Here is a 24,667-nt window from a genome sequence, read left to right as displayed (position 1 = left end):
GGGACCTCGGGGGTTGGGCTGTGGCTCTGCTCCATCCCCAGCAGCCGCTAGCTTGGATCTGCTGGGCTCACGGCCACATCGAGCCCCTGCCCGGGTGAGTGACCCGGTGAGGGCTGGCTGCACCCCAGCTGCAAGGAAGTCCGGTCACATCCGTTTGCCACAGTGCCACAACGGCCCTGGGAATTCCCCAGGATTTGGGCAGTGCATGCCAGTGCCAGAGGCATCGCTGCTGCCGCTCGTTTGTCTCCCAGCCACACTGAGCCCCTGCCCGGGTGAGCGACCTGGCGAGGGCTGGCTGCACCCCAGCTGTCCCCAGGACAGGCTTGGCAGATGCAGGGCAGTGCAGTGGGATTTATTGATCCTCGGGCTGCAAGCAAGGACACCCAGACATGTTTGCCTTCTGCAAGGAAATCCGGCAACATGTTTCCCGCAGTGCCACAACTGCCCCGGGGATTCCCCAGGATTTGGGCAGCGCGTGCCGGTGCCAGAGGCATCGCTGCTGCCACGTGTTTGGCTCCCGCTTGCAGCTGTGGGGCAGAGCTGTGGGCTGGCAAATGCTCTGCCGGGAAAACGCAGGGGAAAACCCAGAGACTTGGCAAGAAAAGTGAAAGTGACCCAGCTGGTTTTGGGGGGAAAGTGGAAAACAGAAGTCTGCAGCCAGAAATAAAACCTCCTTCTCTTCATTTCCAGCCAGGTCAAGTTCATTGCCACTGACAGGACAGGGCTCTGACCAGTCATGGCCACCATGGTTGTCCCTAGACCCACAGGGACTTCACCCAGATGTCAGTGAAATACTGTCAGCAACAAAGATGCAGCTCCTGCCGCGCTCCCACGTGTGCAGGATCACTGCCAGCCTGACACTGCCCGCTGTCACCTGCAAGTCCCTGACGACCTTTGATCCAGCAGCATCTAAAAATACAGCCGGGGGATGCACGGGGGCTCCTCTGCTGTTGTTTTCCCAGCTGCAGGATCAGTATGACCCAGCTCCAGCTGTTCCTGGAGCCGGGAGGGCTCTCCACCAGCACGGGGTCACTGCTGACGTCAGCCCTGACTGCTGCATCAAAACCAGGTGACTGGGAACACCCGGGGACCCAAGAGCTAAAAAAGCAGGAGCCCTGCAGGACATGGCGAGCAGATGCGCCTGGCAGATGAGGACCCTGGGTGCAGGGACACAGCCACAAGTGATGAGGCTCCCAGCAGGAGCCCAGCCCCAGAGACCGTTCCCAATGCTGGGCTCACCACTCTTGCCCTTCCTCCACCCCAACATCCTGCTGACATCCCAAGGGTCCCCCAGGCACCAGCGCTGCAGCCAGGGCATCTTCTCCACCCGCTGAGGGCTGCTGTTGCCCCCAGACAGGCAGGCTCCTCTTGCAGCACACCAGCTTGTGACATGAGGTCTGGAAGCCTCATGGGAGACAAAAGGGGACACAGAGAGCTGAGGGGGATGATTTTGCAGAAAAGTAAAAAAAAAATAAAAATGCAGGAATGGTGACCTCGGGCAGAGCCTAGGGGGATCTGAATGGTGGCTCTGTGCCGATGGAGGGGCAGGGCAGGAGGCCACATGCAGCCTGTCCCAGCAGCTGCTCGGGACAAACAGGACGTGGAGAAAGGGAGCAAAAGAAGAGGGTGAGCTCATGGGGTCAGGGGCCTCAGGGCAGCAGGGGCACCCGGGAGCTCTGCCTTTTGCTGAGCAGGCTTGGTTCCCAGCACCCCTGCTCCCACCAAGCCTTGGTGTCTCAGAGCAGCAGGAGGGCACAGGGGGCTGCTTTGAGGTGCTCCAGGGATGCAGGGCTGGATCCAGCCATGCTGAGTGCATTTGCAGGGTAGGCTAGTTTAGCACAGCTGATAAGAGCACCCCAGGACCCAGGCTGGGAGCTGCTGCCCTCAGGCACTGCAGGGTGCCAGAGCAGTGGGGTCCCACTGGTTTTGGCTTCGCGTCCTTCCCCTCCTGCTCACCAGTGCCACAGAGGGATCCTACCTACTGGTGTGGGACCCAGTCAGTCACGCTGTCTTCCTCCTCATCCAGCCCCGGTGTCTTATGAGCCAAAGTAATTTCTTGGGCTCATTTCAGAGGTAACCAGGCAATTAAAGAAGGTCAGAGCATGAGCTCATACTCCCTTTGCACTCAGTGAGACTATAAAAAGGCTGAAGCAGACAGAGTATGTGAACTAACGCAATTAAAGGAGCAATTGGCTGCTGGTGGGGAAGGGAGGAGCTGGCTCAGCGGGCCCCAATTTGTATTAGGGTTCCTGGGCAGATGGCTTGGACGGGCTTTGAGCTGAGGGCCAGACCCACATGGAGCTGTGGTGGTACCTGTGGGTTTAGAGCTGTGTGCTGGGCTGCCGCTGGACACTCCAGCCCCGCTCCCCATGGCCCAGCCTCTGCCCACCCTGCACAACCACCGGTGCCTGAGCCCTTGCAGCACTCGTGATCTGTACTGGCAACGAAAGGGCTCTTGCTAGCTCCCAAGGAAGTGGGAAGCAAACACAACCTCCCCCCCCCCCCGGCGCCGTCCTCCCTCCAAACAAGCCAGCAACCCAGCTGTACCTCCTCCCGTCTCGGCTTGTTTTCACAGCGTGTCCTTTGGCCGCTTGCTAACCCCTGGCCAAATGTTCATTATCAAGATTGCTTGCAGCCCACGCTGTGGCCATCCCACCCATCCCTGGTCCCGTCACCCATCCCAGCCCTGGTCCTGTCCTTGAGCTGATGCCCATGAACACGACAGTGAACGCAACTTCAGCCTGAGCACGGAGCAGAGGGTTCGAGGGTGTTGGACACTGTGCCTGGTGATTGAAGAGCTGTGCTGAGCAGCAGTGGTTTGCGTTAGGATAGACCAAATCTGTGGCTTTGGCTCTTATGCTGATTGTTTCTGTATGACTTTTGGTTGTTAAATCACATAATTCTGCCTTCAAGGAGGTACTTTCCATCGTTGAAACATCCAAAGAGCCATGAGACACTTTTCTTCTGCCGTGCTTTTAGGCCAGTTCAGAAACGAGAGCTGCGAGCTGTGCTAAGTGCTCTGTTCCCAACACAAAGCAGTCCTGACGGGGCCTGTGTTTATTTAAAAAGAGGGAAGCCACCACAAATACTGCATGCCTGCACGCATACACACACATGCAGCTTTGCCTCTTCCCGGTGCCGGGAGCTCCCGGGGCTGCTCCGTGGATCGGGGGGCGGCGGAGCCCCCCTCCCCGGCATCGTGCGGCGGGGGCCGAGGCAGGACCCGCCGGGGGCTTTTTTGTCCGGGGGTCTTATGCACCCCCCCCCCCCCCATACACGTTCCCCCCCCCGGGGGGACGGAGCCGGCGCCACGTCCGCCGCCGCCCGCCCGCCGCCGCCTCGGGGACAGCGGGGGAGTCCCCCCGGGAGGAGCCGCCGCCTCGGGAACATACAGCAGCCGCTCTCCCCGGCCCCCCCCGTTCCGTCTCGTCCCGTCCCGTCCCGTTCCGGCCCCCAATCCCGGCAGCGCTCACAGCCCCGGGAACGGAGCCGGACGCTCCCCGAGCCGCCCCCCGCCAGCCCCCTCCCCCGGCCCGCCCCGCCGCGCTCGCTCTTTCTTCGCCTTTTCTTTCTTTTACTTTTTTTTTTCTTTTACTTTTTTTTTTTTCCCCCCAGAAGAGGCGCGGCGGGCGGAGGGAGTCGGGCCGGGGCCGATGGGGCCGGGGCTGCCCGCCCCCGCCCGCCGCTCGGGGAGGCGCCGGCGGCCGGCGAAGAGTCGCCCGTGGACCGGCGAACGGCGGCGGGCGGGAGAGCCGGTGCGGTAGGGGCAGCGCTCGGCCCCCCCAGGAAGGAAGAGGGAAGGGACAGTTGGTGCCGCGGAGCCCCCCTCGGCCCCTCTGCCACTTCCCAGTAAACATGGTAATTCCTTCTGCTTTCCTATCCTTTCTGCTGACCTTCTCCGCTCGCTGCCGGACCCCCGCGAACACCTGCGGCCCCCGGCCCTCCCGAGCACGGGGTGGGCATCGGGAGCGATGGCGGAGGTCGGGTACGAAGGCAAAGGTGGTCGTCGGCCACTCGGGCAGATGCGTGCGGAGCCACAGCCCGCGATGCTTAAACTTCCCTGCAAAGTTTGGCAGGGGGATGGGGGTGCAGCAAGTGGGTGCTGCTGCGTGAACCATGCTTGGCACGTGGGTATGGGATGCTCAGCGGATCATCCTCGGGCTGGCCATCTCGGTTGTCACCGCAGCCATCACGCGCCGTTGCCCCGGCTTCCCGGGCGATGCTGTGCTGAGCGCTGGCCTCCCACTCCGCCGGGCTGGGGCTCTTTCTTAGCGTTTGTATCGTGCCCTGCCAAAGTTGCTGACAGCGAGACAGGGAGAAGAATTGTTATTCAGGGCTGGTCCCGGCACTCAAACCTCGCTCCTTCCTGAGCAGCAGGGAGAAAGGAGATGGAGCTGAGTCACCCTGTGGCTTTGGGTACGAGTTAAACAACTTTACAACACCAAAACGCCAAAGCCCAGCTCGTCTTGTTGGTGTAAACCACTTTAAAAAGTATGGGTATTTGGGGAGAAATATCAATCTCTATTTAACAGCACTTTGGCTTATTAAAATGGAAATAGCTTTGCAAATGTAAATCTCCTTATGCTCTCTAATGTCTTTTGTTTCGGTTCTGCACTCCCTTGCAGCTGGCGGAGGGACGTGGGCTAATTGGTTGCTTTTGGATTTCTAACAGCTCCCCGGCCAGCCTGGCCTCGGCTTCTACCGCTAATGCAGCACCGCAGCACCGTGGTTACCCCAAAACCTCCCCCGGTGATGAAGTGCTTTGTGACACCCAATGAAAACATTTTTAGTCGTTCCAGGCCAAAATACTCCCCAGCACAGCCCAGGCTGCATCTGGTGCCTCCATCAGTCCGTTCTCTCCCGACACTGGCTCTCGTTGTCCCCGCTGCTGGATGAAGTCCTGGGTGTTTTTATTCCATTGACAGGGCAGCGGCATTGTTTATTCAGTCGATCCATCCTCTGGCATGTCCCTTTGCTGTAGGGTTTTGGTGGTTGTTTGGAAGATCTTCCTTTTTCCCCCTGCAGCAGGGCTGTCCTTTTCCCCAGACACCCCAAGTTTATCCCAGCTGGTTTACCCGAATTCCGGGCATTTCTCCCCAAGGTGCAGGACCAGGGAATGCCGGGGAGCCGGGCTGCGTGTGCCACAGCCAGGGGAGGTTGGGGGGACAGTGTCATGAGAGATGGCGAGTGTGGGATGGGGTTGCTGGAAGCGTGCACCTTGGCCCCATTGGACCGTGGTCTGCACCCCACAGAGCCCTCCCCAGTAGCGTGGCCGAGCAGGGGCACAGCCGGGTTTGGGGCTGCCTGTCACCCCGTGGCTGCAGCCTGCCCAAAGCTGAGCCCCGGTGGCCCCAGTCTCAGGGAACTTGGCTTCTCTTTCTGTTTTCCTTTGGTTTTTTATCAGTGCCACATGAGCTCAGCCGGGACGAGTTTAGTTCGGTTTCAAGAGAGCTGGTTGCAGATGCCAGCGTTGTGCAAGGGTGACTCTGGGCAGCGGGCGCTGGCGCAGGCAGGGCAGGCAGTGCTGGCCCATCTCGTGGCAGCACTAGGAACTGGATGGATCCCCCTTTGCTGTTGCAGACAGCAGCTCCTCACCTCTGCGCTGGGGCAGGGAAGGAGCCGAGCTCGGTGGTGCCAGGCAGGAAGGTGGCGGATGCCCGGCTGGACCCGGTGTCCGGGATCGGATGGCTGTGCCGGGGCCCCATGGGAGCAAGGCAGAGCAGGGAGCTGGGCTTCACCCTTCCAGAGCAAGGGCTCCCATCCCTCCTAGAGAGAAAGCGATGTGCTGGTGTGCAAAGCAAGACCAAGCGTAAGAAAACAGGTGGTCCAACGGCAGAAAGGCTGGCAGGAGAATGCACTTGTGGATCAGGGCTCTGAGAAGGGTCTTGCTCTGCCCAGGCCCTGTGGCTTCTCCTGCCAGGCCCAAGGGCAAGAGATCTCTGTGTGGAGACAGGGAGAAAAAGTCAAGAAGAATTAACCAAAGCGTGATTGCAAAGTGCTTTAGCTAAAGAGCATTAAAGCTAATTAAGCTGAATTAACTGAGGCCACTTTGTCTCTGTATGGGCTCCCAGGCCAGGGATTAGCTGCCTGAAACTAATTCCCACCTTCAACTAATCCCACCTTCAACTAATCCCACCTGACTTCCCGGGTGCTGTGCAGGAGCACGGGGATGACAGCGAGCTGTGGCTGCCCAGGGCGCAGGACTTGGCTGCTGCCCCGGCTGCGGCAAGGATGCTCATCCCCGCGGCCGCTCCCCACCGCCTGCCTACAGCACTGGGGTCCCTCTGCCATGAAATCTGGAGCTCAGGTGATAAGCTTGGCTTTGGCATGGGCTGCAGCTGGTGGCAGAGCTAGGAGCTCTTGGTGCCTGGTGGCTGGCAGAGACAGCGCACACTACGCTCTGCAGGAGGAGGAAGAGGAGGAGAGATGTCCCATGGCAGATGCCCGGCTGGCCAGGCTTGGCCTGACCCTGCACCATGCAGTAAACCTGCATCTCTCTTGCAGCAGCACCATTTCCACCAGGAAAAAGTGCCATTTGCCCACCCCCCCCGGCACCAGCCCCAGCTTGATTTGTTGTTTATCTGAGCCCCTCCTGCAGAAACACCCGCCAAGGAGTTGGAGAAGTCTCTTGTCTTTCCCACTCGCCGATGGGCTCCTTTTGGCAGCCATGTCTGTAGTCACCCCCACACTGCCCATAATGCAGCTGGGATTTAATGGGAGCCGTCTGATGGCTTCCCTCCGTGTACCCACTACACCAGCCGGGTCTGCGCAGCTGACGTCTCCTGCAAAGATGGGAGAGCAAACTCAGAACCACCAGTTTACGCACGGCGCGAAACCGGCATCCTCGCTGCGGTCTGGAAGCCGTGCAGAGGAGGGGGCTGTAACCCGACAGAGCGCTTCCCAGAAAACACTCAGAGGATTAATTCTGAGTTCGGTGAATTCAGTGATGAGTCTGAACCAAAACACCCTATCCATCTTCAGATGTTTGTCCTTCCTCCCATCCGCTGCATTCCTACAGCCAGCCGACGAGCCCAGCACATCCCCACGCTCTGTGTCTGGCTTGGCTTAACCCCTTGGCTGCTCTGGCTCCTCCGCCTCCGCACGGCCGACATTCCCAAGCGGGCAGCAGGCAGCGCTCGGGACTCATCTCAGGCTCCTTAAACCACAGCCCAACGCTGGGAACTGGGGACCCCGCTGTGCTCATGCCCCTCAGCTGTGCGGTGCTCGGTGTGCTCTACACCCAGTTCCTCCCCACTTTTCCAGCCCAGGAAGGTTTGGAGCCCCCCCAAGCTCAGTGGCGTTGCCAGCGTGGGTGTACCAAGGACCTGGCAGAGGCGCGGTGTAACGCGGGATGGTGGGCATGTGCTCCGTGGGGGGTGATGGCATCCCATTGCGGGGCCGCTCTCCCCACCAACGAAGCTTTCTTCCCGCAGGATGCTGGCTCGCTGGACGCGGCGGTGCAGAGTGCCCTCCAGGCCCTCTATCCCCCCTTCGAAGCCACGGCCCCCACCGTCCTGGGCCAAGTGTTTCGGCTGCTGGAGACCAGCTACCGGGGAGATGGGCTCTGCTGCCTGCTCCAGTTCCTCATCCCGGCCAAGCGCCTCTTCGAGCACGTGCGGCAGGCAGCCTGCGTAAGCCCACACACCCCCCGCGCCGCAGCGCCCTGCACCCCACTGTCAGCCACAGGGGCTTTGCCTTAACGCGTGACACCCTGCACAGCCGTGCCCTGCTCCGGGCTGCAGGCTCCTTCTCTGCACATCCCCCTCCCTGTCCCCATCCCCTCCCCACAGAGGGAACTGTGGTGTGCCCAACTCCCCGGGATGGCTCCGGCACAGGATAGGAACAGGAAGACTCCCAGGTCACAATGTCTCACCCTCTGTTAGCACGTGGGGAGCGCTCAGCACCTCAGGAATGGCCGCGGCTCGGGTTGGGCTTGCAGGACCCTGCTGTGGCTTAGCTCAGGGACATCCCACCATTCATGAGGCTCTTCAGTCCCCATTGTAGGAAGCGCAGAGCCGGGCAGCGAGAGCGCATGGGGCCAGCCGGGAGGGTACGGAGCCGGCAGGGGCTCTTGCTCATGCGCTGTGTTCTTCCTCCCTCCCAGGCTCCCTACTTTAACTGCATCTTTCTCCATGAAGGCTGGCCCTTGTGTCTTCACGAGAAAGTCGTCGTCCACCTCGCGCCGCTCAACCCCCTCCTGCTGCGCCCTGGGGATTTCTACCTACAAGCAGAGCCCTGCGAGGAGCACTCAGCGCGCATCACTGTCAAGCACCTCTCCCACGACCTGCGCACAGTGGAAGAGACACCAGTCCCCGAGGCTGCCTACGTGCTGCTCTTCACCAACGAATGGCTGGAGGAGATCAACAGTGACCGGGAGAGTGCCCCCCTGCACACCTGCCTGGTGGCCACCGAGAATGGCATCACCCCGCTGCCATGGAGCAAGATTGCCACACCGGAGTTCATTGACAAGCCCAAGGCTGGAGCTGACGGTGCACCCGCAGGTTCCCAGCATGATCCTGCTCCTGAAACTCCAGCCAAGCCAGCAGCATCCAGCACACCGGTGCCCCACGGCACGGCAGACATCCCGGCACCCTATGGCAATGTTGTGGGCACCATCCCGGGCTGCAAGCTCTCCTCTCGGAAGTCGAGCCAGGGAAGATACCCAGGACTGATCAAGGTGGACCAGGCTGGGCTACGGAAGAAGCCAGCCACGCTGGCCATGCCCAGCCTCTGCGAGATTATCAGCCAGAACCTGGAGGGGGAGTACGTGGACCTGTTGGAGCTCTCCCAGGAACAGTTGGGCCTCTTGGCCAGGTCCTTGCCGCCCACCCACCCAGCAGGGCCGATGGGGTCCGGGGCCAAGGTGACAGTCCCCTGGGCGAATGGGGGGCTGAGGGCAGACGCCTGGCCCTGCGGGGGGGCACTGAGCTCAGAGGAGGGTCCCTGCACCCCGTGCCTGGGGAGGAAACTGAGCCAGGAGCCGGGGCCACACGGCCCACGGTGCCGCCACCGTGACTCCTACCTGGCCGCGCTGCAGAACCCGGTGAGCTTTGGCCCCGGGCTGATGGCAGCCATCCTGGAGGAGCCGGACGGCCCCAGCCCTGGCCCCGAGCCACCCCCAGCCACCCCTTGTGAGACCCCTGCACAGCACGGGAGTTGGGCTGGCAGCCCCACGCTCCTCGCCCGCCGTCCCCGCCGAGCGAGTCCCGGGGCGCAGGCGGAGGCGTTGGCGCGGCAGGGCAGCCCCAGGCTCCCCCTGGGCTCCAGCCACAAGTTCTCCTTCCTGAAGGGCCCGCGGTTCGGGGCGGCCCCTGGGGACGAAAGAGCCACCAGCCAGCACGAAGGGGCCTGGAAGAAGATGTCTGCCATCTACTCGCCCAGGATGGGCAGAGCCAAACCAGCCGGGAAAGGTACCGTCCGAGGGGGCTTCAGCACCCGCCCAGGCTCTGCGGGGGCTTTTGCGTTTCTCTGCCTCGCTGCGCATCACCAGCTCCTTTCTCCTCTCCCCGTGGGCAGGTACGGATGCAGCAGCCACTGACCCCATGGAGGAACGGTCCCTGGAGAGCACCGGCTGCAAGAACGGTCCCTCCATGCCCAACACCGGGACCCCTGGCCGGGAGCCGCCGGCCTGGCAGGACCTGCACGCCGGGCTGCTGCGCTCGGGCATCGTGTGCCTGCCAGGTACCGCCGGCACCGCGAGACCCTCGGGGGGGATGTCGGGAGAGGCCTCTGGAGGGAAAACGCCGTGCTGCTGGAGAGGGTTTTCTGGAGGAAGGTTTCAGGGCTTTGCTGGAGGCCAGAAAGCCCCCAGGCAGAAAATTTCCTTTCAGCTGGGCAAAAGAAAATTAAAAACATAAAAACAAGCAGTCTGCTCTGAGCAGCTGCCCCGGTTCCCAGCTGCACCGAGCCCTCCCACACCATTCCTCACCAATGAAGCCGTTCAGCTTTTAGCTGCCAAACACTAAACATTTGGCTTCTTCCTTTCCCCAAGAGCTGAAAAACAGTGACAAACCCCATCTTTTTTTCAGGAAAAACCTCGCCAGCAGCTCTGCCCTGGCATTTCCAGGGCCGGCGTTCTGCCGAGAGCCCTCGTGGGCTGGTGCTGCCCCTCCAGGGGGGCTGGGAGAGGCCGCACCAGGGTGGCACCAGGGTGGCACTGGGGTGGCCACTGCGCTGCCACAGCTGCATAGTATTATTCAGGGCTGAGAACCCTGAGCTGAGCCAGAGCCTGCTCCCGCACCCCTCGACAGCCGTCCCCGCTTGGCGAGCAGCAGCGAGGCCGATGGGAGCCCCGGCCCCTCCAGGGAGCTGCTCAACACTGGGGTTTGCGGCTGGCGGGTGGCTGCTGGAGGGATCACTTGTCCCTTTCCCTGCAGGGAGCTCGGACAGGCTGGGCAGGGCCCTTCTACAGGTGACCACCAGCGGCGGCGCCTGGGGGGCCACGTGGTGCTCGGCCACTGAGCTGGCGAGGCTCATTCTCTACCTCTGCTCCCTCCCCAGGTAAGGGCCAGGAGGAGCTGCCAGGACCCCCCATCTGCTTCCCAGCTCAGAAGTCCCAGGCAGCCCCCAGGCCAAGCCGGGATGGATGCCCAGCATCCCACACGTGCTGGTTTGGGCACATCCTGTGCGGTCCCCACGTGTCCACTGTCCCCCCTGCAGCCAGCCCTGAGGACACTGTGCAGTGCCTCTGCTGAGGGCACGCGTTACTGAAGCTCTGGAGCATCTCATGGGGACGAGGCCATCGCCTGCAGCTGCCAGTTCCCTCCTGCCCTCCCCCTGCTGCCCAGGGGCACGAAGCTGCGGGAGGGGTCTTCAAGAGGGAGGGACCCCCACTTCACGTGCCGCTTCTAACCAGTGCGATCTGCCTCCTGCTGTTTCCCCTTGCTAGGCGAGAAGCGAGGGACGGTGGGCTCACCGTCGTGGTGGATGCCAGGAAGCAGCCGCCCGCTCCTGTCCTCTTCTCGGCCCTCCGCTCTGTCCAGGTACGCCGGGTTCCGCGTGCCTCACCGTGGAGGTGCTGGGAGAGGGGTCCCAGCCTGGGAGCGAGCAATGCTGCATTTTGGGAGTCCTTCAGAGCCTCCCCTGCACTCACCACACAGTGTGATCCCCCGGCTAGCAGCACCTTCTCCAGCAGCCCCCGGCGCTGCCGTGCCTGAGGCCATGGTTTTTATCTCGCTTGCAGATTGTAGCCGTAAAGATCGCTGTGCAGATTTACTGAGGCAGCTCTCAGCTGCCTGTGGCTCCACCGCAACACACTGATCTAGAAAACCCACGTCTCTCTCGCTGCTTCCTCCCCAGCGGCCAGTCCTGGCTCCTGACTCCCTGTAGGTCTGGTAGCCCTTAAACAACTGCCACTTTGTTCCCAAAGTTGCTGATAAATCTCTAATTTCTGAGCACGTCTGCAGAGGCACAGACCGTCCCCCAAAAGGGCATAAAGACCCCGTTTACCCCAGCCCCGAACTGAGCTCACACCCAGCACTTGCATCTCTCCCGCTCCCCAAATGCCAGGCACGAGGCCCCAGCAGTTTGGGACCAAAGGTCCCTTTGCAGCCCCACAGGATCTGTCCTCATCCTCGGCCCCGCTGTGACCAGGCACCATGGCATGCCCCCAACCCCTTCAGCATCCCGCCAGCTGAGCTCACCTGCAAATCAGCTCTGCAGTGACGGTCAAGTCATCCTGGCAGGGTTTCCATGCCGGTCCCGAGGCAGTGCTGCAGGAGCGCCCTGCGCTGTCCTAGCGGCCATGAGGTCCTCCCCACCACGGTGCCCTGTGCCTCTGTCTGCTCAGCACTTGGTTGCAGCCTGTCCGATAAATCCTGTGCCAACCCCAGTGCCTCCTGCACAGAGAAGCATCGCTGGTGCAAGCGAAGGGTTTGCTCGTGAGGCTCTGTCCGGGGGTCCGTTCTGCAAGGGAGCTGGTGGATAGGGATAGGGTTATGGCCTGAGCAACCTGGTTCCATTTCCCACGCTCATTAGCTCAGTGGCTTCAGCTGACTCGGGCAACGGAGCCCCAGCGTCACCGTGGGTAACGCGGGGCTGCGCCGTGGGGTTTGGTGCAATGACTCTTCCCTGCCTCCCACAGAGCGTCTCGCCGGGCTGCATCCACGCCGTGCTGCTGCTGGCCGAGAAGGAGCTGGTCGTCCACCGCGAGAGACTGGCTGGGGTGCAGGTGAGCCTGTCCCTGTCCCCTCCTTGTGTCCCTGTGTTGTCTTCTGTGGGAAGAGCAGAGCCAGGGTGAAAGGACCCTCCCACCTCAGGGGACCCTCTGTCCCCTTGCCTTGAGACCCCAGTTGCTCCGCTTGGGGACCCTGGGCAGAGCAGCACCTCGCTGGGGCAGGTCCCCACTGTACCGGGTGCAGGGTGAGGCCCTTGGGTTCCCTGGGTTGCACAGGCGGGCGAAAGCTTCCCCAGGGCAGGCAGGTGTTTTCCCAGTTACCTCCAGTGGCTGGGCACAGGCAGTGGGATAATGAATCTAAACCTGAAAAGGTTTATTGTTCTTTTGGTGCTGCTCAGTTTAATTAATATAATGTGAAATATTAATGAGCTTCATCACCTAGCTTGGCTGTCGTGGCAGATTATTGCAGTCCTGGCAATCTCCCGTGCATTCAAACGCTGTGGAGCCGCCAGGAGATGCTCTGAGCGGAGCTGCCACACGGCATCTCAGCCCTGCCGGCATGCAGCACTCCCGGGGCTGCCATGTCACGCAGGTTAACGGGACAGGGTGGCTTCAGGACAGGAGGGGGTTATGCCCCCTGCTCCAGGCTGACCCTGGGGATGCTTCTGGGGTGGGACCTGGCATGGTCCCGCGGCACTCACGATCCCCGTGCCCCACAGGTGGAGACCCTGGCATCACTGAAGGCTCTGGGCCGCTACGTCGACAGCTCCCAGCTGACACAGGAGCTGGACGGCACCTTCCCCTACTGCCACGGCGAGTGGGTTCAATTCTTCCAGGTGTCTGTTATCACGCCATTTGCCATTGCCTCACCTCCCCACGGTGCCCCTCTGTCCCCACCATGGCTTCCGTGTCTCATGGACATCCCCAGAAAAGTGACAGGAAAGCCCAGGAGAGGGGAAGGAAAAGGAGAGCTCTACTGCTCCTGCCTGTAGCTGCCCATCCGCCTCCCCGCTCTCTGCCTCCTCGGCTTGAACCCAGTGCCCCGCGATATTCCCTGCTCTCGCCTGGCACTGCTCGTCCTCCTCCTCCTCACGGGCAGGCTGCCCTCCCAGCCCGGCCCCACTGACCTGCTCTGTGTCCCACCCGTAGAAACTGCATCCCTTCACGGCCGGCCTCAGGCGGGCATCGGAGCTGCTGCGGAGCTGCATCCAGGAGCTGCAGAGCGCCGACGCGCTGGCGGGGACACAGGTAATGCGCAGGTTGTAGGGCTTTCCAAAGAGCCTGTCTGCAGTCCGGCACAGAGCATCATTTCACACCCGTTGCCCAAAGCCTCGGTGCAAACACTCCCGGACTGGCCGCTGTGGCCGCGGGGCTGTCCCCTGTCCCCATAGCTTATCCCTCGGGGTGCAGCCCCATGTGCTGGTCCAGGAGCTGCTGGTGAGGCCCCAGGTGAGACACGTGTCTGACCCTTCCTCCGCAGGATGCGGCCACGTGCATCGAGAGGCACCAGGAGCTGATGCGGAGGGTGCTGAGCGACCCGCAGCTGGTGCACGTGCAGCGCGAGGGGGGGGCCGTGCTGGCCAGGCTGCGCAGGGAGGCCGCCCGGCTCACCGCCTCGGCCAACGTCAGGTAGGAAGGGGCAGCTTCGCTGGGAGAGGGATGCCAAGGCTGGGGACCTCCAGCCTCCTCCGTTGGCCGATAGAGCCACCTCCTCAGGGCCAGCCCGGTCCCCGTGAGCGCAAACATCTTTCCAGCACACCCCGGAGCTGGTGCCGTGCTCCCTCCTGTCCTGCTAACTCCCTCTGAGCCCGGAGCTCACATTTTGGACAGCCCTTTGCAGCATTTCCCAGCTGGGGACGGTGCACATGTCCCTGAGAGGGTCTCCTGCCCCAGGACCAGGCTCCGGGGCTGCTCAGCAAGGCCTGCAGAGAGCCCTCCAGGCTCGTCTCAAGCAAAGCCACTAGATGGGGCCAAGCCCCGGCGATGCCGCATTCGTCCGGCGATGCCGCGCTCGTCCGACGATGCCGCGCTCGTCCGACGGTGCGTGATGTAGGCAGCAGTAATCCCACTGCTCCCCTCTCTCGGCTGGGCCCGACCACATCGACAGCCAACGTTTTCCCGTCCCGTGTTCACTGAGATCCGGCTTGCTCCGTGGGACGGCGAAGGTGCTGAGGTGCTCTGCTGCAGCATGCAGCCCATGCGTGCAGGGCATGGAGCCCGCTGCCCAGCGCGCCCCGGCGAGTGCCCTCATCCCGGGTGGGCTCCGAGGATGCACGAGGCAGATGGGGAGGAGGTCTCTTGCTCGGCTCCTGACCTGGGCATGTGCCAGGCTCTTGCCAGTCACACGTGCTGGGTCATTGCCCATCCGCTCCCTTGGCTCCCGGCTGCCCGCATGGCCACATGCCAGAGCCCATTTCCAGAGAGCTGCCCCATCCAGAGGCTCCTGCCCGCCGGAGAGCTGCCTCAGCCGGTGTCTTCAGGAGGAGCCGGCAGCTTGCCCGCAGCAGCACCCGGCACTGACAGCCCCTCTCTTCCCCAACCACCAGGACCAGCATGGAGTCGGCCGAGGGGCTGTACAGCCAGCTGGAGGAAGAGCTTCATGACCTGGTGTCCCAATCCAACAGCTGCCTGGAGCACCTGGAGTTTCTCCGAAAGGTCCAGGAGCTTGAGGCCAAGTTTGGCAAGGTGAGTTGGGCGTCCCCGGGGTGCCGCTCTGGGTGCCACAAGTTGAAGTTGTCCTCTGCGGTGTTCCCACGGCTGAGCGTTTTGGGCACATTTCCTCAGTTTTTGATGATGAAGGAAGCCCAGAGAATAACAGGATTGCCTGAGCTTTGATTTTCATTACGGGACGACTGTGTGTAACCACGCCTGGGATGGGATGCCCTGGTTGGGGAAGGAAGGGGAGGTGCCGCGGAAGTGCCGGTGCTGGTGGCCGGTCCCGCCTGACCCTCGGCCCCGCTCTCTCTTGCAGCTGGGGTGCTGGCTGGACGGGGAGGCAGCGGCGCGGCTGCAGGAGATGGGCACTGAGGAGTGGAGCCTCGACAGCTTCCAGGGCTCCGCCGAGCAGTTTAACAAGTTCCTCATCCAGGCAACAGTATGTTTGGAGGGGGCTTTTCTGTAACACGCATCCCTAGGGTATCGCTGCTGGCAGCGCTGTTAGGTGGCTCCGGCCCCTGCCTGGCACTTGGCAGAAACTGAAAATCCCAAATTAGAAATGTTCAAACGTCATTACAGAATTTGATACAATCAGCCCAAATTCCTCAGGTTTGGAACGAGGCTTCTGGGCAAAACTGGGTGTCCCCAGGCTGGCTGGGTCAAGCTGCAGTTTTCAAGCCCAGCTTTGCTGGGGTTTTGGGGCAGCCTTGCTTTGGTGGGGGGGACAGTTGCGCTGCTCCTGGGTGTGCTTTGGGCTGGGGCTGCTGTTCCCAACCTCTCCTGCCCTCCATCCTTCACAGGCCCCTTCCTCCCGCAGCACCGGACTGCAGAGCCTGGATGTCCATCAGACAACAAATAATGTGTGACAAGGATTTGTTCCTCCCATACTTCTAGAGGCCCTTTAACTACCCGCACCGCACAGAGGGCGAGGTGGCTGCGGTCAGGTCAGGACAGGATGATGCATTTTGTGCATTTTGAGCCGAGCCAGGACAGAGCAGAGATTTGGAGAACCCCCATTTTCTCCTTTTCTTCTCACTTGCCCAGAAACATTTCCCATGTAGCTTTGATAGTGATGCTGAGCGCTGACCTGCAGAGACCCTCACCCTGCGCACACGTCCCCGTGCAGCAAGTCAGCGCCATTCCCCGAGCACAGAGCTTGTCCCTTCCTGCCATCCCTGCAGGCTCAGTACCGGCACGGCCTGGCCCTGTGTCAGGAGGCGGCTGAGATCCGAGACGCGGCATTCCCCGAGGCAGACCCCTTCCAGGTGGCTGCAGCCCTTTTCCGGACGAAGCTGATGAGCTTCTACAGGCAGGTGGAGCGGCGGCAGGCTGAGCAGGAGCTGCTGCAGGAGCTTGGCCGGTTCTCCAGCAAGGTGGGTGCGTGGGCTGTCCTCTCGCAGGACCCGGTGCCGGCGGGGCAGCCATGAAAACAGCCGCTCTTGCCTTCTTCTCTAGATCACGGGGCTGAAGCTGGACTGCAGGCAGTGCTCAGGCCGGGTGAAGCGCGGGGAGGGCCAGGCACTGCAATGCCTGCAGAGCTCCTTCCAGAAGCTGTCGGTGGAGTTTGCCCTGGAGAAGCTGCAGGAGATGAAGGCTCAGGTGCACAGGATGCAGAGCAGCCAAGGGCTGGCAGCCTGGACCAAGGCACGGCACAGGTACCAGGAGACCCGGCAGGTCCTGGAGGAGATGCTGGCAGAGCTGCAGGAGGCTTGGGGAGCACAAGCTGATGGGCAGGGTGACGCCTTTGGCTCCCCCAGCTCGGCGTCTGCAGCCCCTTGCAAGGAAGCCCCAGTCTGCAAAGCAGCCGCCAGCCCCGAGCCAGCGGTGCCGGGGAGCCGGGGGACGGCGGAGCAGCCAGAGCCCACTGCCCAGGGACCAGGACAGCCCCGGGGACCAGGACAGCCCCAAGCTGGCAGCATTCCTGGCTCTGCACTGGCTGCAGAGATGAGCTCCCCGCAGCCCCGCTGCCAGCAGGGGCCAGAGGGCGATCGTGCCTTGCACCACCACGTCTCTGCTGACATCCCCTTCCCAAAACCCCAGAGCGGAGCCTGCCTGGGAGCCGCAGGACACCTCGCCCAGGAGCGCAGCCAACCCCTTCAGAGGCATCCCTTCATCCTGCCTCCCCGGGCGCGTTTTTCAGGTGCTGACCCGTTGTGTCCCACCACTGAGCCCCACAGGACTGTCTTAGCACCCAGCACTCATGGTCCACCTGCAGATAAGCGAGCAGAAGCCACCCAGTACTTCCAGGTTTCCAGCCAGAGCAGTTTCTCCTCTGAAGACTCAGACTCGCAGAACTCCACCGAAGAAGCCCCAACAGCGAGCCTGGCTTTGCCCCGGGACCTCCAGAGTCCCAGACCACTTTGCCCCTCTGAAAAGCCCTCCCAGATTGTTTACCTGGAGAACCACCACACCGAGAGTCCAGCTAAAGCAAATGCCAAGTGAAACCAGTCCCTTCCACTTGGGGCTGTTTCTGCCCAGTTGTGGAAGTCTCGATCACCGACTGGATGAGACATCCCGTGCTTGGAGGTGGGACGCCGGGACACATTGCCCAACCCTCGGTCCCAGAGTCCTTCAGTTCCCCGTACTTAGCACTCACCCCGCTGTGGAACAGCAGTAACCCCATCACCAGCCTCATGAGGTTCGTTAATAATCTACTAGGTGTGTAGCAATCTTCACGTAAAGTGCATTTACCCTTATCAGCGCCAGGTTTGCCTCAGGACATCAGTGAGGGTTCCCTGGAGTCAGATCCGTGCTTGGAGCATCCCGTGGGAGTCCAAACCTATGCCGAGCCATTTCTGCCCACCAGCCCTGCTGTGCTCCCCGCTCTGCCGGGCGATTTTACCTTCCCCTGTGCCGCTGCTGCAGCCCTGGCCGAGAGACGGCGACTGGCATTTTGTTTGTGCGTGCTCGTTAACATGGGACTAACATTATTAATGTTAATAAACCTGAAGAGAAGTCCCCACTGTGGTCCTCGTGGAGCAGAGCAAAAAGCCATGTCCTGCCGAGAGCCAGGTGCTGGGTGCTCACTGGTGGTCCCCACTGCTGCCCCAATGCCAACGGGCAGCCGGTGCCGCCACGAGAGCCTCCCGTGCCACCTGCATGGGCTGCGGCTACAGCCTGGCTCTCCTGCCCACTGCCAGCATCTTGCTGCTGGTAGGATGGTCCTGCTCAAACTGCTCTTGGCTTTTCCCCGTTGTGCCCTGCCCTGTTGGCCCCCACTGCCAGGCTGCAGCCATTTGCAGAATGAGTCCCTCTCCCTTTTTTGGGGGGTTAAAAGAAATGCCTCTGTCTCCAGTTCTCACTCCCATCCTATTCCCTCCCTGGTACATGGGCAAGGGTGGTGTCATCCTTCCAAGCCTCCCCACTCGTTGGGAACGCGCTGTCCCAAAGCCTCGGGGATCCAGCTGAGCTGGGTGCGACCTGCCTGGATCACCATTCAAAACAGACCGGGGTCCCCGGGGATCCCATCCCCACCGGCGCATCCCGCTGAGCCACACTGCCTGTTTGGGCACCCGGGAGCGGGCGAAGCCAGGCGGGGGACGGGCTGTCCCGGCCAGTGCACTGCGCCACCCGCCACCCCAGGCAGCCGCACCATGAGCTAATCAAGAGACATTGTAGAAATAGCAATATCTCACGTAGGAGCCGTTCCAGAAAAACACTCTCCTCCTCCCAGCCACGGCACAGTCATGGCTCGCGATGCTGCGCCTCGGCAAAGGGCAATTGCCCATCCCAGTGTTTGTGAGCATCATTCATACCCCCCTCAGCTTTGTTTTTGCCAAATCCCCAAGCCAAGCCCCGCTGAGCTCCTCTCTGGAGGCTGCAGTCCCGGCCTCCCCCCACGGCACCACATTCCTCCTGCCCAAGTCATTAACAGCAGTGTTAATGAAGACCGACCCCAGCCTGCTCCCCAGGTGCTGCCCTGGGACCTCCTGCCTGTTGCTTCTCCGAGTCCTACCCGTTGTCCACTCTTTACTTCTCCTTACAGTTCTTTTAAGCTTCGTTTTCTCCAGCTCAAACACTGATTTCCCTAGAAGCACTTCTACCACTGCTTCGCTCAAATCCCGATAGCTGAGTCTATCCCACTCCTTTTGGCTTAAAAGTAATTGTCATAGAGAGGCACTGAGGGAGGTCTGCATGATCCACCCTGGGTGAGCCAGGCCACCTTTGCCCCATTCTCCAATCACTACCGCGTCCTGAATGTCACCGAGCTCACCCCAGCCAGGATACTTTTCCTATCTCTTCGTGTTACGCTATTTACCCGTGCCCAACCGTCTGGCCCCTTCGCCAAGTTTAAAGGACTCCAGAAATCCCCTTGCTGTGGAGCTGATGTAGTGCATAAATCCAGAGAAGGAGCAGACGGACGCGCCTCCCCCTGCCCCGACGTCCCCACGAGCCACCCAGGGCTGGCTGTCCCTGCACCGGCCAGCCGAGCGTGCCTGCTCCCCAGCCCCGCACACACGGCTGGCAAAAGCCAGCTCATCATGAGAGCCAAAAATCTCATCGACCTCCAAAAGCATTTAAAGCCCGATGTGACAGTTCCCTCACGCAATTTTCTGCTCTACCGAGAGCTGATTTGTTGTATCATCCCCTTACACACTCGCCTCTGCAGCGCACTGAAGCAGCAGCACGCCTTCCGAATTCCTCTTTGGATGCCGATTTTTGCCTGCCATTTTGCAGAAGCCCGTGGCTTCAGAAATCCTCGTTATCAGCCGGCGGCCACATACGGCTGAGCTCAGCCCCCTGCGACCAGCACAGCACACATATCCCACCCTGGGCTTGTGCCGGTGCTTTGACGGGCAGGACACGCTGTCAACGTTACTCATCTCCCTTGAGAAAGGCAAAGAGTGCTCATCGTCGCTACCACAGGCACGCCGGCTCCTGGGCAGGGATGCCTCTGCGGGGACCCGTGCTACGGCGAGGGATGGCCGGGACCAGCCGGGCTCTGCAGGGAAGAAGCTGCCCAAAACCCAGGCACCCGCCACCATCAGCCCACCCAGCGTTGGCGAGTGCGGAGGGTCCCCTCCCCACCGCTCCTGCTTTCTTACCGTGTCCAGGAAAGTAGTAAATAGGCAGGAATTAAAAATGAACCGCCGTGTAAATTAAACAAGAGCAAGGAAGAGGGATGAGAATATTATTACTGAAATAATATCGCGTGGAAGTGTTTGGGTGATGCCATCGCTGCATATAAACCCCTCCGTGTCACGCGGTGTCACTGCATCTCCCGTCCACTGCATCTCCCGTCCACAGCTGAGGGTGCTTTTTATCGCTCTGCAATGCTCCCGGAGTCACAGCACTGCCGGGCTGTGAAGAGACAAAAATGCTAATCGATACTTTTGTCATTTTTAGGATTGATTATTCTAATTAATTCGGGAGCCGTTCAGCCTGGCTGTGAACAAATAACTGCTGGTACCCGGGGTGGCAGCCGGATTGGGATCTCGTTTATCCCATCATATAATTCAGGAGATGAAATCTCTCTAGCGACCACGAGTAAAACTTTGTATTGATTCTGAAGTGCTTTGCTTGTTTATAGGAATAACCCCTCCAGTGCCCCAGAAGATGTGCTGTGCTTTGCTCTTCTCCTGCGCCAGCTCCAGTGGCGACGCGAGGTCAGAGGCTGAAACGACCCGAATCCGGGAAGGGTAGAAGTGGCAGGGACCGAGCCTTGCGCTTGACAGCCTTATGTCGGGAAGTTGCTTCTTTATTTAACTGGGGCAAGCAACATCTATTTCAGCTTCTACGTTGAAACGAAAGAGGTGCTCACCATTTTTCATTTGTTTTCCTGTGTTTAAAAAGCCGGTTTCCTGGGAGCCCTTTGAAAAGGCACTCAAATCTGTGCTCCTGGTTCTTTATCATCATCACACATGGAGCAAAGCCAATTTCTGCGTCTCAGCATCCCCTCACCTCACCCGGAGAGATTTTGGCACCTGGGCCCCGGCTGTGCAGGGGAGCCCCCCTCACCCCCGTCCCCGCCGGCTGCCGGGCTCGGGGGATTCAGACCTTGCCCTGACCACCACAGCCAGGTCTCAGCTCCGGGACAGGCTGCGAAGAGCCGGAGGTAAACTCGGGAAGACCTGGATGTGGGATTTAAGAGAGAAACTCAGGTAAAGCGAACGCCTGCAGGCTGGGAAGAAAAGAGAATAGTCAAGACGAGACCAAGAGGCACCAATCCCGCAGCAGGATGGATGCTGGGGGCCATACCGAGCCCCTCTCGAGCCCCTCTTCTGCTGCACGTCGAGATGAGGGTCTGAGGGCGGCGAGTCAGGGCTGAGGCAAACCCAGTGAGTTGGGGGCATTTTCTAATTTGCCATTTTTAAGCAGCAGCAGTGCGGCAGCAGTAACAGGGATGTCCGCAGCGTGGGCTTGAGATTCCTCATATTAACATCCTAATTCCTCAATAAAATGCTGGGGAGAATCAGGGAAGAAATCATTACTGACATGAATAATAAATGCTGCACATCTGTCACGCCGTTCCCTGCCTGCTCTGTCTGAGTGCTTGGCCAGGAATGCCGGCGGGTCCCTGGGCAACAGGGACCACTGAGCTGGGCCAGTGCTGGCCAGTGTTTGCCTTCGCTCCAGCCCACACCGTGCGGGAGCACCCGAGGCGGTGGGATGCCCAAACCAGCCGGCGTCCCCGGGGCGGGATGCTGCCATCAGTCCGCTCTCCTCTGCCCTGGTGGGAAGAGCCTTTTTCTCCCTCCCCCACTGCTTTCCTTGGCCAGGAAAAAGTTAGGACTTTTTCAATTGTAGTTTTTAGGTTAGGGGGAGTAGCACTTCCCATGGAGAAACAGAATCATCTTCCAAAACAGATGGAATTCAGATTCTTCTGAATAAAGCAAAAAATGGCTTTCCTGTTGTTTTTCTTTTTTCCAAAAGGAAAAAAAAAAAAAAAAAAAGGTTATTTTGCAAATCCTGAGATTAACTGATAACAGAAATGAGAATTTCCGGCCCTTCGCTGGAGGGTGAATTGTTTCCTCGGAGGGCCCCTGTGCTCTCGGCTGCCCTCAGCCCCCACATCTGGGTAGGCACAGCTGGATACCTCCTACCAAAAAGTGTTTTTGCAACATTCTGCAAAAATTTTCTTATCTCCGCTGATCCTTCAGCGCGTGATTTATGACTCCAAGTCTGACCAATTAAGCTATAACCTTTCCAGAAAGGCAAGTGCAGGAGTTAATCAATGTCTCTTTCCCACCCATGAAATGGCAAAATCATTTGTCACAGGTTGGCGGGGGGTGGCCGGCGGGGCCGGGCTGGCGGGGGTCCGGCGGTGCCGGGGCGTGGGGCACTGCGGCCAGCTCAGCCCACGGAGGGGACCTCCCGCAAAGCCCGGAAAAAGACTTTTTTTTTTTTTTCCCAAAGGAAAAAAGGTAATAAATGCTAGAGGCAGAAGATGACAAAACCAGCCTGGAGATGGAGATGAGCCGTGGGTCAGACGCAGAGGGGACTGCCCTCCTCTTCCCCAGGGCAGCTCTCGGGGGCAGCCGTCCCCCCGCGGCCCCTCGCTCCCTGCTGCGGCGGAGCAGCCGGTACCCGGGTCGGCACTGAGCAGGGAGCTCCGGCCGAGGTCAACCACTGCACTCTTCCTCTTCCTCCTTCTCCTCGCTGCCATGTTCCCATCAAGCCGTGCCCTACAGACTGCAGGGGCAGGAGGGACGCTGAGTTATCAACCGCAGTGAGACAGGGGGAAGAGGAAGGAAGAAACAGGCAGGGCAAGAGGTGCCGGGGCTGCAACGCTGCCGGCCAGAGCCGCAGCCGTGCCCTCGTCCCGGGCAAGGAGGAAAGCGTGGATGATGGGTGGCAAGGAAAAGGCGCTAGGACAACCGCAAGTGGAACAACACAAACCCCCCAGATGGCACCCCCAGGAGCTCTGGTGCCGGCAGAGTCACCGTGGGCCCCTTCCCGTTACGGCAGCCTCTGGCATTGGGGCACGGCCGCAAACAGCCGCGGGCGCTTCAAAGCGCAGGATGGGGACTTGGCTCGCGCCGCAGCGGAAACACAGCCGTGCCTGGATTTGTCCTCCTGGGGGGCAAGTGAGACACACGGGTCTGGTTTCAGCAGGTAAACACAGAGGGAGCCCTTAATGCAAGAGAAAGCTGAAGGGCAACACAAAGCCATGCAGCACCGTGCTCGGCTTCGCGAGGGTTTTGGAGGAGGCAGCAAGCAGAGATGTCCCAAAGCAGCTTCGTTATCTCCAGGCTCCTGCTCCGACAGGGCAAACTCAGGTCTCGCCCACCATCAGGCTGAGGTGGCTGGTGCAGGGTGGCCATAAGAAAAAAACAAAACAAAAACAAAAACAAAAAAAACAAACAAACAAACAAAAAAAACCACGAAGAAACAGCAATACCAAAGGAAAACAGGAAGGGTGAAAGGTAACGCCAAAGGGTCAAACTCCGAAGACTGAACGTAACTCCAGTCTGGTCTGAGCTGGCCAGGGCAAGGCCAGCCCGGCTGCTTTCCAAAATCCCAGCTGTGCCCTGTCCTGAGGGACTGCTGGAAAAAAGGAGCGTGCCGGGGGCCCGGCGGACAGCCACCCCCGGGAAGCCGCCGAGGGGACAGAGAGGCGCAGGCGACCCCCTGCATGGGTCCTGGGGGATCACGCAGCTTCAGGCATTTAAATCCGGACACGTGCCCTCACGGAGGGACACAAGCACGCCACAACACCAAAGCCGTGGCCGGGGAGTGCAAACCCCTCTTCTTTTCCATCCACAAACCCCGTCGGAGCTTGTCTGCAAGGGATTACTGGGGAGAGGCGCCTCGGAGGAACAGGCGCTCTGGGGCAGGAGGGCTGGGGGGTTTCCAGCAAACTGCTGGGAAGTGACACTGAGGCACTGGAATTCAGCTCCTACCAGGTTCAACCAGTTCAGGTTGCAAAACACCGTGTCCCTGCTCGCGGCTCTATTGGCAGCAGATCCGTGTCCGTCCTGCGCAGCACCGCAGCCCACCCTCCTGCGCCGCAGGACCCCACCAGTGGCTGGGACTGACCTCGTGGCCATCCCAGGGCCACCAGCTCGGAAAGTCCTGACATGGCTGGAGAATCCATCCCCTTGGCACGCATCGCTGCTGCCCGCCCGCAGGTCCCATCGCTCGGGTGCAGCAGGAGGGGGCTGCCCCATCCCAGGGAGCCCCGACGGGGAAGACCCCTCTGGACCGGTGGCACAGCGGGCGGCAGGGAAACCCTCCTGCCCCACTGCCGAGCTCAGAGACCGAATAAATCAAGAGACATGCGAGAGGTTTATGTTTCTCCTATCTTTTAAATAGAAACATGGACTTGGCCTAGGAACAGAGATGGTGGGATAACAAATTCTTCCTCACCCCCGGCTTTAGAAGCAGGTTGGAGTGCCTTTCCCCCGGGTTTTCCAAAAAAGCCAGTTATCAGCTGGCTGGTTCGCCCCTCTGCAGGCGATGCTCGGTCGGGGCTCTGCACTTCTCGGTAACAGCCTCTGGCTCGGCGTGTGCCCAGAGCAGCGAGCCAGAGCCTGGGACCAGCACATCCCTCCTCCCGCCTTGCGAGCGGAGGATGCTTTGACCCCATGGGGCCGCATCTGCCGGATGCCCCGTGGCCGTGACACCGGAGCACGCCGGGCTCCCCGGACCTGGCTGCGGGACCAGGTGGAAAAAACAACCTGCTTTTCCTTGGAAAAGCCACTTCTCCTCCCAAAGGAAAAGCTGCCCATTCCCTGCGCTGCGCTGCCTGGTGGGCAGCTGCCCCCTCCTGCCCCACCAGCGCCGCCCGCTGCGCATGGCCGAGAACAAGAGCCCCTTTGTGCCGGTTCCCGAAGCCCCGCCGCCACAGGAGCCCCGGCACAGCACCGAGCCCCTCTTGCTCAACCGCTGGCCCGGCGCCAGAGCTGCCTGCGGTGACCAAAAGCCCCAAAATGGGAGCGATGCCCGTACAGAGCC

At 60.7% G+C, this 24,667-nt stretch overlaps 1 protein-coding gene across 1 annotated transcript; it reads left to right on the top strand.

Moving 5' to 3' along the window:
- Positions 1-1,561: 1,561 nt before the first annotated feature.
- On the top strand, positions 1,562-17,722 carry KIAA1755 (the record flags this gene model as incomplete). Its single annotated transcript, XM_082490881.1, has 15 exons — positions 1,562-1,626; positions 3,616-3,760; positions 7,434-7,631; positions 8,105-9,410; positions 9,517-9,681; positions 10,377-10,500; positions 10,889-10,982; positions 12,083-12,169; positions 12,835-12,951; positions 13,265-13,363; positions 13,596-13,744; positions 14,662-14,800; positions 15,087-15,209; positions 15,952-16,143; positions 16,226-17,722. The coding sequence occupies 15 exons, from the start codon at positions 1,562-1,564 to the stop codon at positions 17,210-17,212; spliced, it is 3,990 nt and encodes a 1,329-aa protein (XP_082347007.1). The 3' UTR covers positions 17,213-17,722.
- Positions 17,723-24,667: the final 6,945 nt, after the last annotated feature.

This window comes from Vanellus vanellus (assembly GCF_965231255.1).
Source record: "Vanellus vanellus genome assembly, chromosome: 15".
Taxonomy (NCBI): domain Eukaryota; kingdom Metazoa; phylum Chordata; class Aves; order Charadriiformes; family Charadriidae; genus Vanellus; species Vanellus vanellus.
Note: the sequence above shows the minus strand (reverse complement) of the source record. Positions and strands in the feature narration are given on the sequence as shown.